The sequence below is a fragment of the Erpetoichthys calabaricus genome, chromosome 9 (assembly GCF_900747795.2).
Source record: "Erpetoichthys calabaricus chromosome 9, fErpCal1.3, whole genome shotgun sequence".
Taxonomy (NCBI): domain Eukaryota; kingdom Metazoa; phylum Chordata; class Cladistia; order Polypteriformes; family Polypteridae; genus Erpetoichthys; species Erpetoichthys calabaricus.
In genome coordinates this window covers 18,632,718-18,646,445 of record NC_041402.2, presented here as the reverse complement: position 1 = coordinate 18,646,445, position 13,728 = coordinate 18,632,718, and the positions used below count along the sequence as shown (strand labels likewise).

Below are 13,728 nucleotides of genomic sequence, written 5' to 3'. Positions count from 1 at the left end.
CCATTTGAGCAAACATGCGCCACTCTAGCATGTGGAAAGAAACCTGAAGAAAGCATACGCGGGATGAAGAGAATCCCTACAGAGAGAGCATGAGATTGATAGTGACCAGGCCAGGAATCAAGTCTTCAGTGCTAACCAAAGTGCCACCAGGGTGCCTGAAATATGGAATCTATGTCGGTAGAAAGACACAGAAGACCTTGCTTGAAACAAAACAAGGCTACACCATAATAATAATACAATGTGAGCTGATGTATGGCAAACCCAGAAAAAAAAATCCAAATATATACTTTTCAATCAACTTATGAACACTGCCAAGAAAAACAAAACAGAAAATATGCACCCCAAATGCAGGGTCATCCTCTCCCTTAAAGGGATTCTCCAACCAAAAATGATGATTATTTTTTTTAAACTAGGGGGCTGTGCCCCCTTCTTGCTTTGCTTGCCCAACCCACAAAACCCACCCCCGGGGGTGCGCTTCCCGCTAGCCTCTTCGCATCTCTGCCGCTCGCATTGTATTTGGGGGGCTGAATACATGCTAAAGACGGATCAGCTGCTGCCTTGCTGCATGTTCTGCATGTCTCACTGTGTGACAATCATTTAAAAGCCTGTACAGCAGCTGTCCTTTTGTCTCACTTCCTTGTCTCGTGGGATTTTAAAGTGTCTCTGAGAAATTGTTTGTAAGTAGGGCGTGACGTGCAAGTAGTCTCATGGGACTTCAAATTTTTTTATTTAACAGAGAGATATGTGTTTGTAGTGATGGGCAATAAAAATAGTTAATCTCATCTTTTCATGTGCAATGCAGAGCAGCAACGTATGATATAATAAAAGCCAATAGTGACCAATGCTATTTTTAATATATATAAATGATTTGACTGCGGTGGGTTGGCACCCTGCCCAGGATTGGTTCCTGCCTTGTGCCCTGTGTTGGCTGGGATTGGCTCCAGCAGACCCCCGTGACCCTGTGTTCAGATTCAGCGGGTTGGAAAATGAATGGATGGATGGATAAATGATTTGAACAGGAATATAAATAACAAGCTGGTTAAGTTTGCAGATGATACCAAGTTAGGTGAATTGGAAGATAATCTCATATCTGTTGAATCATCACAGAGGGACTTAAACAGCATGCACGCTTGGGCAGATTTGTGGCAGATTAAATTTAATGTTAGTAAATGTTAAGTATTACACGTAGGAAGTAAAAATGTGAGGTTTGAATACACAATGGGAGGTCTGAAAACTGAAAGTCCACCTCTGAGAAACATTTCGGAGTCGCAGTAGACTTGACAGTATTAAGTGCCAGACAGTGTTCAGAAGCCAATAAGAAGGCTAACAGACTGTCAGGTTATATATTGCCTTGATGTGTGGAGTACAAGTCCAAGGAGGTTCTGTTCAAGTCTTTATAACACACTGGTGAGGCCTCATCTGGAGTACAGTGTGCAGTTTTGGTCTCTGAACTACAAAAAAGGACAAAGCAGCACTAGAAAAGGTCCAGAGAAGAGCAACTAGGCTGACTCCAGAACTACAGGGGATGAGTTATGAGGAAAGAATTGAAGAGATGAGCTAAAGATCAGAGCCTCCATTGAGTCCGCAAAGATCACAGCATCATCAGCAAAGTCAAGATCCGTGAATCTTTCTTCACCAACAGATGCCCCACAGCCACTGGACCACCTGCCCAACTTCCAGTCCATATAAGCATTGAACAGAGTAGGAGCAGAACACACCCCTGACAAACCCCAGAATCAACCGGGAAAAACACAGAGGTCCATCCATCCATCCATTTTCCAACCCGCTGAATCCAAACACAGGGGTCACAGGGGTCTGCTGGAGCCAATCCCAGCCAACACAGGGCACAAGGCAGGAACCAGTTGCAGGCAGGGTGCCAATCCACCGCAGGACACACACAAACACCAAGCACACACTAGGGCCAATTTAGAATCACCAATCCACCTAACCAGCATGTCTTTGGACTGTGGGAGGAAACCGGAGCGCCCGGAGGAAACCCACGCAGACACGGGGAGAACATGCAAACTCCACGCAGGGAGGACCTAGGAAGCAAACCCAGGTCTCCAGGTCTCCCAACTGCGAGGCAGTAGCGCTACCCACTGTGCCGCCCTAAACCCATGCAGACACAGGGAGAACATGCAAACTCCATGCAGGGAGTACCTGGGAAGCGAACCCGGGTCTCCTAACTGCGAGGCAGCAGCACTACCCACTGCGCCACCGTGCCGCCCAATATATATAGATAGATATTTTCATGACATTCATAGTCTGAATCACAATCTGATTGTATGAGTAGTTACCTACCAGGTAACGCTTGTGGTTGGTCTGCAAGTCGGCAAACATCCACCACGCTGACAAATAAATGAACTACACGCTGTGGCACAACGTAAAGAGGCTTCGCCGCTGACATCCGAGGTTCGATCCCCGAGAGGGGGTGCAGTGAGTGTGTACGCCTGATGAGCCTAGAATTAGGGCGAAACATGTTTTGCGTACTCTTTGCATTATTTAACAGTAAACTACAGTTTAACACTAGAATCCCTGAAGCCTACGAAAAATCATCATAATCCCGGGCCACCTTAAATTGGTAAGATTAAAACAGCTGAGCCTTTACAGTTTAAGCAAAAGAAGATGAAGAGGAGACCTGGCTGAAGTGTTTAAAATAATGAAGGGAATTAGTCAAGTGGATCGAGACGGTGACATTAAAATGAGTTCATCAAGAACACGAGGACACAGTTGAAAACTTGATAAGGGTAAATTCTGCATAAACATTAGGAAGTTTTTCTTAACACAGAGAACCACAGACACATGGAATAAGTAACCAAGTAGTGTGGTAGACAGTAGGACTTTATGGACCTTCAAAACTCAACTTGACGTTATTTTAGAAGAATTAAGTGGATAGGACTGGAGAGCTTTGTTGAACTGACTGGTCTGTTCTCGCCTGGACTGCTCTAGTGTTCTGATGCGGTACACTGCCAAATTATGTGAAAAATGACAATTGAAAAAAGAAAAAAAAATCTCATGCTTCTCATGTTGCATAATCCATATGTCAGTTATCCAGGCATATGCTCAAAACATGCATAACACATGCTTATTGCTAAAATATTGTTAAAGAGTTATTTCTGAAATGATCAGTGTGTATATTAACAGGAAATGTAAACCCTCAGGGGAAACTCTTTTTAGCTCTTTCAGGGTGGATGTTGACTTTGTCGAAATTCGGGGTAGCGGATGGTAATCAACTGTAAACTGTAACAAAACTCGCTGCTATGTTTTAGTTTGACTCTCTTTGCTAGAAGGTCAGTGATTTGACCTTGATTCCCTGCGTGTGCTAGGGCAGTGAAGAGCAAAGCACCTCTAAAATGGCATTGACATCTGGCGAGAGTCCAAAGCGAATGGGCAAAGCAAAATTCTCTTATCGTTGAATCAGACTTCTCAGACTGCGATTATGATGCAAGTGATCTGGAGTTGGAGATAGAAAATGAAAGTGAGGTACCAACATCAGCTGATCCTGGTGCTGAACATGTTCGTGTAGCTGATGTGCCCACAGCAACGTTCGCCTAGGAGGACCGCCACTTACTATGACACGAGGTACAAACCAGATGGCGTCGCATTGTGACTGCCACCGCTGGCCCCATGCATCCGCTGCTGCCAGAAACCATGAACAGGCACTAACAGCAACTACAGCACGCGCAGCAAGAGATGTTTAATGTTTATTTACTGTATATGTATGAAACAATTGCCTTGTGTGCTTTTCAGAAAACTGAGCTTTTTGGAAAAAAATATTCAGCCCTTTGACTCTTGACCAACGAGTGAAGGAGAGAAGTGAGTCTTCAATTTAAACAGTCGGATTAGAGCTACCGATTAGCTGTGTATGTTCCATCTCCATTTATTAGTAATTTGTATAGTGGGAAAAGCCACCAGAGATACCCAAGAATGGAAGGATTCGGTCATCCTATTAGACTGGCCAGCAGAAACTTCTGTCATTCTGTAGAATGGTCATGAACAGGCTGGCCACCAGTTGACCAACGTCCCCCGGAGCTATGATTGCATCTCATTTGGTCTTTTGACTTTTTGTTAGAACACCCTATGGACCCACCAGAGGTATATTTTCTTCAGGGATGCTACTGATTGAAGTTTTAGTTTTCCTCCACCTAGTTGTCAACTGGCTTTATCACAATAATAATAATAATAATAATAATAATATTAATGGACGTAAATTACAGTCCTTTCACATCATTCATTAATGCTGTCTGTGTGTGCGTTATGTAATTAGTAATGTTTGTAAAGTTTATAATTTGTATTTTGCTCGTGAACTTGTTGCTTAAGGAAGCTCTTAATGAAGAGAACTATACAAAAATTAGAAAGTCAAAATTTTACAAGTATGACGACACTAAGACAGTCAGCCCAACAAGCGCATCCATTCTATTACCCTAAATTGCATCCTCGATGTGAAGTTATTTTGAACTGAATTGAATGTTCAGCTTAACTTTAATGTGCTTGGTCTGACATTAGTCGTGGAGCAGCATGTCGTGTAATGTTCCTCCAGCTCCTGGTGAACACCTAATGTCGGTAGGCTGAGCTACACACCTCTGTCACAGTCCTGAATCTAATGGAATAAACCTCCTTAGAATAATAATACACTCTATTCATATAGCGCCTTTCCCATGCTCAACCACATTATGGCTATGAAAACTAGAGAGATAAATTCAATACAGTAATCCCTCGCTACTTCGCAGTTCACTTTTCACGGATTCACGACTTTGCGGGTTTTTAAATACAAGTGATTGCCCGCCTATCGCGGAAGTTATGTTCCAGACCCATCAGCAACCGGAGAAAATCTGCGATATAGAAAGACCATATAAATAAACATTTTTATAGTTTAAGCCTTAACATACCCATCCCACATGCTTTAAACACATGTAAACTTATAAAACACACTTTGTTAACACATATGATATGTGGATGTCGGGCTAAGGATATGAGTAACATCTCACTATTATAAAACATTTTAACTTCACGCAAGACAAGACAGTGAGACAGGAAAATTGGTGATGTACAGGCTTTTAAATTATTGACACGCAGAGCAACAAGCAGCACAAAGTTCACTTCTCCTTAGCGTTCATTCAGCTCCCCACCCCCTTGACAATGCGAAGTGGCAGGAGCGTACTGCGCTTCCGGGGAGGGGGGGTTTGAGCGAAGGTGAGTTCAGCTCTCACACACCCCCACACACACACACACTCCTCGTGCAGAGCGACAAGCAGGCATTTTGGCAGAAGCAGCACAAAGTCCATTTCTGCTCAGCGTGAGTTCAGCTGCCCCCCTTCACAAAGCGAGTGCAGACACATTGACGTCTGATCGCTGCGTGCAGTGTGCAGTGTTGGTCTGCGGTGTTTAAGAATGTAGAAAGTGTTTAAGAGCATAGGAAGTGTTTATAAGAGTGTGGGAAAGGTTAACAAGAGAGTGAGAAAGGTTTATAAGAGTGTGGGAAGGGTTTATAAAGCCTTAAAATATGTATAAATAATAAAATAAATATAAGTCGCTACTTCGCGGATTTTCACCTATCACGGGGGGCTCTGGAACGTAACCCCCGCGATAGGTGAGGGATTACTGTACAGCTTTCATCAATTCTTTTCTTTTTTATATATATACATATATATAAACATATACATAAAATATATATATATTTATATATATGTACACTATTTAATTTTTCATTGAATATTTTTCCATATCCTTTACATTCACTGGGTGGTGCAGTCGTAGCGCTGCTGCCTCGTAGTAAAGAGACCAAGGTCTGTGTCTTGGGTCTTCTCTATGTGGAGTTTGCATGTTCTTCCCGTGTCTGTGTGGATTCCCTACAGGTGCTCCAGTTTTCTCCCACAGTCCGAAGACATGCAGGTTATGTGGACTGGTGACACTAAATTTTCATGTGTATGAGTCCTGTTCAGAGTTTGTTCCTGCCTTGTGCCTTTTCCTAGCTGGCAACCCCCCAAAAACACAAAGTTCAGGATTTACTGCATAAGAAAAATGTAAACCGATCTTCACAACAGAAGAGGGCAGCCGGCGGAGCAATGCCGGGTCCGTAAAAAAAAAGGCGAAAAGGATGGGCGGGCGCATAAAATGACTGACTGACATTTCATTTTCCATTTCTAACATTTTCAATAATTAATTGTCTGTTTGAACTGACTGACTGTCCATGCCAGTAAAAGGAATTTATGACTCAAAAGCATACCTTACCACAATATGCACTGTTTTCCACATGGTCCAGATTTTGTGAACTGCAAGTGTACATTTGAATCAATCAGTTGGTTTGAGACTATGTAGCATCCTTAATAACTGGGTCATTTTCATATAACAGATTCTAAACAAAACACTAAAAGTGAAAATGTATCCAATTGCTTACAGTTCGATTTCCTTGTTTATCACAGCTTATCCGGCAGACGCTGTCAAAATAAAATTCCTTGGTACATTGATACATTCCATGGAACATGTCGGGAGGAGGGTCACAGGTCACAGGCACACAGTCACCGGTCTGCCACGTCCCATCTTCAGTACATTGGATTTTAAAGGCTCTCCTGTGTAATAAAAAATATATAAATGTATTTAGAATTTTCTTTCAGTGTGCTTCAGGTGCTATTTTGAATGTTAAAAATAAATCATATTATCAGGTCAGGTCAGGTTGGGGAGCATGCAATGGTACAGCGCATTGTCGTACCTACCACACGACAAATCAGCTCAGGATCCCGGTTCGCAACCCCCCAGGCAGACATGTGGTCCAGTCCCAGAAATGACCCTCTATCTGCCGCATCCAGGTGTTACGTGAGCATCGCCTTGGCCTGGTTCAATGTCCTGGGTCCTCAATAATGATGATCCTGTGAGCTGGATTACCCTTTAGAAATCTTGTTGCATGGCCGTAGTGCTGTAACTAATGCTTCCTCACAATGCAGGTAATGTGTCTCATTTGAGACTCCATGAGCAACGGCTCATTCAACACAAAGTCAAACCAACGGTACCCAAGGATTTTCCGGAGAGACACAGTACTGAAGGAGTCCAGTCTTCGTCTCAGGTCACTGGAGAGTGCCCATGTCTCTCATCCCATATAGCAAGACAGGAAGCACCAGAACTCTAAACACTTGGAGCTTTGTCCTTTTGCATAGATATCGGGAGCGCCACACACCCCTTTCCAGCGACCTCATGACCCCCCAATGCTCACCCAATCCTTCTACTGACTTCATAGGAAAAGTCACCAGAGTCACATAAACGTCACTGCCTAGGTAAGTAAACCTCTCAACGAGGTCGACACTCTCTCAACAGACAGACACACTGCTGATGGCTGTGCCCAAGAGGTCGTTAAAGGCCTGGATGTTGGTTTTTATCAGGACACTCACAAGCCCAGACACTCAGACTCCTCACTCAGTCTCTCAAGTGCCCTGATCAGAGCCTCCATTGATGCTGCGATGATTACAGCATCATCAGCAAAGTCAAGATCCATGAATCTTTCTTCACCAACAGATGCCCCACAGCCGCTGGACCACCTGCCCAACATCCAGTCCATATAAGCATTGAACAGAGTAGGAGCAGAACACACCCCTGACAAACCCCAGAATCAACTGGGAAAAACACAGAGGTTCTCCACATATTATCAGTGTTTATTATAATTGACAGTTAGATTTTTCCTTTAATATACAGTACATTGGAAGAGAAACCATGTAATGATGTATGACAGATGTAGCCCCCAAAACCCTTATATTCATTGAAGATTCGGGCATAATTAAAAAATAAATAAATAATATATATATATATATATATATACATATATATACTGTATATATATGCATGACATTCGTAGTCTGAATCACAATCTGATTGTATGAGTGGTTACCTACCAGGTAACGCTTGTAGTAGGTCTGCAAGTCGGCAAACATCCACCACGCTGACAAATAAATGAACTACACGCCGTGTCACAACGTAAAGAGGCTTCACCGCTGACATCCGAGGTTCGATCCCCGAGAGGGAGTGCAGTGAGTGTGTACGCCTGATGAGCCCAGAATTAGGGCGAAACACGTTTTGCGGACTCTTTGCATTATTTGACAGTAAACTATGCAATATATTTATATATGTGTGTGTGTGTGTGTGTGTGTGTGTTTAGTAGTCCTGGGTAAAAGAAAAGAAAAGAAGCAGAATGCTTGAAGAAAGTTACCAGGAGAGCCTGCTCCATCACAGGGCAAACCTTAGACACACTGAACATACTGCAACCTGTTATGGAAAAAGAGGATAGTAGCAAAATTGGATCCCATCATGAAAAATCCTCTCCGACCCCTCCAGGAGGCGCTCTCTTGGAGCACTTTTAGCCACAGACTCATTCCTCCACGGTGTGCTAAGAAGCGCCTCTGAGGGTCTTTTCTGCCTGCTGCCATCAGGCAATTTATGCTTCCTCCTGACGTACTCTATAAATTAATTTTGAAGTGTCTCCACAATATACATTTATTTATTGATTGATTGTATTATTTGTCCTGTATGTCTGTATCCTTGTTTTCTTATGTTTCTGCTGGTATATGCATCTGAATTTCCTGATGGGATTAATAAAGTTTGTCTAATCTAATCTAATCTTTTTCGGGAAACTCTTTTCAATTCCCCCCTAACTCACTCTTCCATCCATCAAAAACAAAAATAGCAAACAAAGCGAGAATTTAGCTTGCCATCTCTGGAAAAATTCTCAATGTATGTGCTACGCCTTTTTAAACATGCCAACAATTGAGATTATTGAGACGGGCTAACCCATTGGATATGTCCACATTTCCTTTAGTGAGAGCTCCGAATGCATAAACATGGAGCATTTCCAATTATCTGCGGTGGGTTGGCACCCTGCCCGGGATTGGTTCCTGCCTTGTGCCCTGTGTTGGCTGGGATTGGCTCCAGCAGACCCCCGTGACCCTGTGTTTGGACCATTTTCCAACCTGCTGAATCCAAACACAGAGTCACAGGGGTCTGCTGGAGCCAATCCCAGCCAACACAGGGCACAAACCAATCCCAGGCAGGGTGCCAACCCACCGCAGTAAACACACAAACGCCAATTTAGAATCGCCAATCCACCTAACTTGCATGTCTTTGGACTGTGGGAGGAAACCGGAGCGCCCGGAGGAAACCCACGCAGACACGGGGAGAACATGCAAACTCCACACAGGGAGGACCCGGGAAGCGAACCCAGGTCCCCAGATCTCCCAACTGCGAGGCAGCAGTGCTACCCACTGCGCCACCGTGCCGCCAAATATTTAACCTTCACATTGTATGTGGGTGGACTCTCTGAGAGGCCGTAATGGAAGGAATGCAAGAATGGAGACACAATCCTCATTTTTTATTCTAGTTGGGTGGACCAAATAATGGATGGATAAGGAACGAATGGAGTTTATGAACAGTTCGTTCCTCATTGATGGACAAAAATGATGGGACCCTTAACCTGATATTTTATTGTGCAACCATTAGAGTTTGCAATCACTGCACAAAAGCAATTCCTGGAGATCGCCATGAGACTTCTGTACTTGTCCGCAATGTTGTTTGGCCCACTCCTCCTGAGTAAACTGCTCCAGCTATGTCAGGATTGAAGGGATCTTCTTCAGACTGCATGCTTCAGTTCTTTCCATAGATGTTCAATAGTATTCAAGTCAGGGCTCATGGAAGGCTACTTCAGAACAATCTAATGTTTTGTTCTTTACCATTCTTGGGTGCTTCTACTTAGCTGTGTGTTTTGGCGCGTTATCCTGTTAATCAAAATGTACCCTAAGCCTAACCCTACCCCTAACAGGGGCACCGGAGGTTATGAAAATGCTCCTTACTATTAGCCCAAATACTGCATCTGAGTGTGAACAAGCTTTTTCAGGCCTAAACCTCACCTTTGCTAACATGAGTGGACAATGATGCATCTGAGCTTTGGCAGTCCTAAAGGGAGCATAAGAGGCGAGTGCTCAATCAAACAAGTTTCACGTTTTCATTTAGTTTTCTCTAGTTTGTTCCCTTGACATTATTGTCAAAAGATGAATGACCCTGCATTTTGACCAGTGCTCCTTCACTTACCCAAGTTATGCGTCCGTTTGGAATATTTATATTCATTACACACTTCACGAAGAACATTTATACTTTTAACATACCTTAAAGCAGAAAATCAGGTGTGATTATGGGAAGGAAATTGAAAGGAACGTACATTTTGTAGATGTATAAAAGTACTGAAGAATTTGTAGAAAGAAAAGGTCTGGAAAGTTTATAATAGAAAATAATTTTGTTTCACACATTGGCTGGGGATCAAAAAGTGTAATTCTACAATAAAGAAAATAAGGTATAATAAATTAAATAAGCCTACCTGGCTTTTTTTTTCTGATTTAAACACTAAGATTCAGAATTGAAAACTGCCGCAGGAATACATGAAATGTCAAAAAATGAAATCTGCATAGCTTCACAAAGATTTGTAAATGTGCTCATAATTCATTATATTTAAAGCTCTTGTTCAACCTAATAAATGCAAATGTAGTCTGTTCTCACATAACTCAATTCAATTCAGATGTTTCAAATGCTCAAGCATATAGTATGGACTGAAACGGTATTACCAGCTGAGAGCGAGGCGCTCTGAGAGATGGTCTTGTTAAAGGAATACTGCCCCTAAAAGTGATCTGTTACTCACCCCATGTAGTTTATAGTGACGTCCAAGAAACGTTTATCTCTCCTGTGTTCGTACAGAATGAAGATTCAAAACTTTATGATATAATAAAAGGCAAAGGTGACCAATGCTGTACAACAGCAACTGGTGTGAAAAACATACATGGATAAAAGAAAAACACCCCATGATGCTCGTGCCACATAATACATGTGTCAGTCATCCCGTTGTATGCTTAAAAAATGCAAAACACGTGCCTTTTATTTTTTTGGAGAAATACTGTTAAATGGACACTTCCAGAAAAATCAGCACACCTCATAAACGGGAACATAAAGTCACACAGGACTGAGTTTTTGAATTGAAGATGGGAATCTTGACCAGTGAATGAGGGGGAGAGGTGGGGCTTCTAAAAATAAATGCATTTTGAGCATAGGACTGAATAACTGACATGGATTCTGCATCAAGAGTAGTGTGAGGTTTTTTTTTCTATGGATATTTGGTCACCATTATTCTATTTTTTTATCTCTGTTCTGCATAAAAATGTGAGATTCATTTTTTTTCTTGGCTATTGCTACAAACTATGTAAGTAAGTAACATAAAAAAGTATTATTTTTGGGGTGGCATAATCCTTTAAATGTGTCATTTGAATTTAATTTAAATAAATTAATTTAAATAAATAATAATAATAATAATAATAATAATAATAATAAATCATAATTAATAATATAATATAATATAATAATTTAAATAAATGTATTTAAATTTCCCCTTGGGATTAATAAAGTATCTATCTATCTATCTATCTATCTATCTATCTATCTATCTATCTACTTCTTTGTGTACAGGCAGGTGCCAAAGTGTAATCTTACATTTGGACACAGATGGATTCTATACTGTGCACAACTTTTTTTAAACATATCCTTAATATGTGTTTCAATCAGCCATTTAGAAAAAAAATAACGTCAAATCATTTGAAAAATCCTTACTTGATCTTTTTGGAGAGGCCTTTCACGTGATAGCCGGGCTTGCACTTGTACTTGCAGAAAACGCCGACCTTGTGGACACCGCCGCGACACCGTGAAGTTTGAAGGGTGGCGTTTGAAACCATCGGTGGAGCGGAGCACATGAGCTCACAAAGGGCCTCAGGAAATGACCAAAGTCCGTCCTCTTTGCACACAAGGGTCTTATTGGTGCCTGTAAGCAAGAAAGTACTGTAAGCAATACAAGTTTTATGTTAGCAAGAAAATGATGGCGTTCATGCACGCCGCTGTTTTGCTTCGGCTATTACTGCAATTGAAGAGCTCAGTTCCAAAATCAGCTAAGTACAAAAGATAAATTTTGGAGATAAATAGGAAAATCTGGGTCCATAAGCAGATTTTGAAACTAAATCCCTAAAACTATAGTGCTACACTGCTGCAATTAGCAGGTTTTGATGCTCAAACATATTTTCGGCGCATGACCAACTGTATGAAAAGTCACAATCACGTGTTCACTAAGTTTTACCAAAAGGTGCAATTAGCAGATTTTGGAACTCACATCTTCAATTGTAAAAAGGTGGCAAGTGGAGTTCAGATTGAAGGCTACTGGCAGGGCAAGGGCCTGACTTCTGGAATCACCAGGATATACAGTCTGGCCATGAAGTTAGCACTGCCAGGGAGCAGTTGGGCACTCAATCCTCCCAGATTGCAGAAAGAGACACAACCAACAAGTACATTGTCATTGTTGTACTGCCTATTTTGACAGTTACCAAGGAACTTTATAAACACTAGGGGGCTCTGCCCCCTGCTTGCTTCGCTTGTCAACCCCCATGCCTGTGTTACGCGCTAGCCACTTTGCAGTTCTGCCGCTCACGTATGGGGATGCAGATGTACAATTTAAACATATTGTTATTTTCATGGAAATTGTTACATATGCATATAATAACTATTTTACATTTACTAAAAATAGTAAAACATAATAATTTGAAAGTAAATTATGTTTCATGTTGCGTTAGAGCTTTTCATTGTGTTATACGATCTTGTTCAGCTTGGCTTTGAAATTAACATGCAAATATTTTTCAGACTTACACTTTTACTGTAAAACTTTTTTAATTAAATTTTTGTCAATATCGCATTGAATTTTGTTTGGACTTACATTGTGATAATGCAAGTATAACTGCCCGTGAGAGAATTTCGTTTATTCCCTCTCTATTAAATAAAATGACTTTTTCGAATGTTTGTCTCTGTGATTTGTTAATTGTCTTTGCAAAAGCTATTCTAACAGGAAACGGTTAACGTTTTAATACAAATGGCATGTCAAGATCTCGTTTGGTCTAATGTTATCCGGGGAAGATGTACTACATTACCTTTCTTGGATACATCCTTCTTTCAACAGTAATTCGGGTGGTGGAAGACTGGACAGTATTAACGGTTGTAGATATTCTTCAAGATAGTGTAAGTTAATGTTTTCATCTTCCACACCATCACCACCAAGTGTTGCAGCATAGTCTATTGATACGCATTTAACCAATTTGCCGTGTAACTGATCGACAATTTTTATTTATATTTTTATTTTATTAATTTTCATTGTAATCATTCCATACAAACAGATCAATTTATAACCCAACAAATTTGAAGACTAATCAAACCCCACCCCTGAGAAGGAGAGCTTAGCTAAAGGAAAATTGCTTAAGGCTTTTTAATAAGGCAACAATAAACAAAAGAAAGGGAGAAGTAAATATATATGTAAATAAGAGATGGAGAAGGGAATTAAATGCGGTAATTGTTATTTCTCTTATTCTAAGATAATATTGATTAAATCCTGCCAGGTTTTGAAAAAATTTTGTACAGATCCTCTAACTGAGAATATGATTTTTTCCAATTTCAAATAATATAAAACATCGGTTTCCCACTGACTTATAAGAGGAGAATTAGGATTCTTCCAATTTAACAAAATAAGTCTGCGTGCCAAAAGTGTAGTGAATGCAATCACAGTTTGCTTGTCCTTCTCCACTTCAAGTCCATCTGGAAGAACACCGAACACAGCTGTTAATGGGTGAGGAGGGATTGTGATACCAAGGCTGTCTGAGAGGCACTTAAAAATTTTTGTCC

The 13,728-nt window shown here is 41.2% G+C and overlaps 1 protein-coding gene across 2 annotated transcripts in view; it reads right to left on the bottom strand.

The window, feature by feature from the left end:
- Nucleotides 1-13,728, bottom strand: part of pappaa (pregnancy-associated plasma protein A, pappalysin 1a) — an 803,024-nt gene that overhangs the window by 138,797 nt on the left and 650,499 nt on the right. For both annotated transcript variants that reach the window (XR_007935844.1, XM_028809181.2), the window contains exons 16-17: nucleotides 11,626-11,833; nucleotides 6,398-6,569 (exon numbers count right to left, since the gene is read on the bottom strand). Coding sequence is in view for 1 of the 2 variants with exons in the window: in XM_028809181.2 (XP_028665014.2) it covers nucleotides 6,398-6,569; nucleotides 11,626-11,833 (380 nt within the window). In the remaining variant the exon portion in view is untranslated. The remainder of the gene's footprint in view (nucleotides 1-6,397; nucleotides 6,570-11,625; nucleotides 11,834-13,728) is intronic.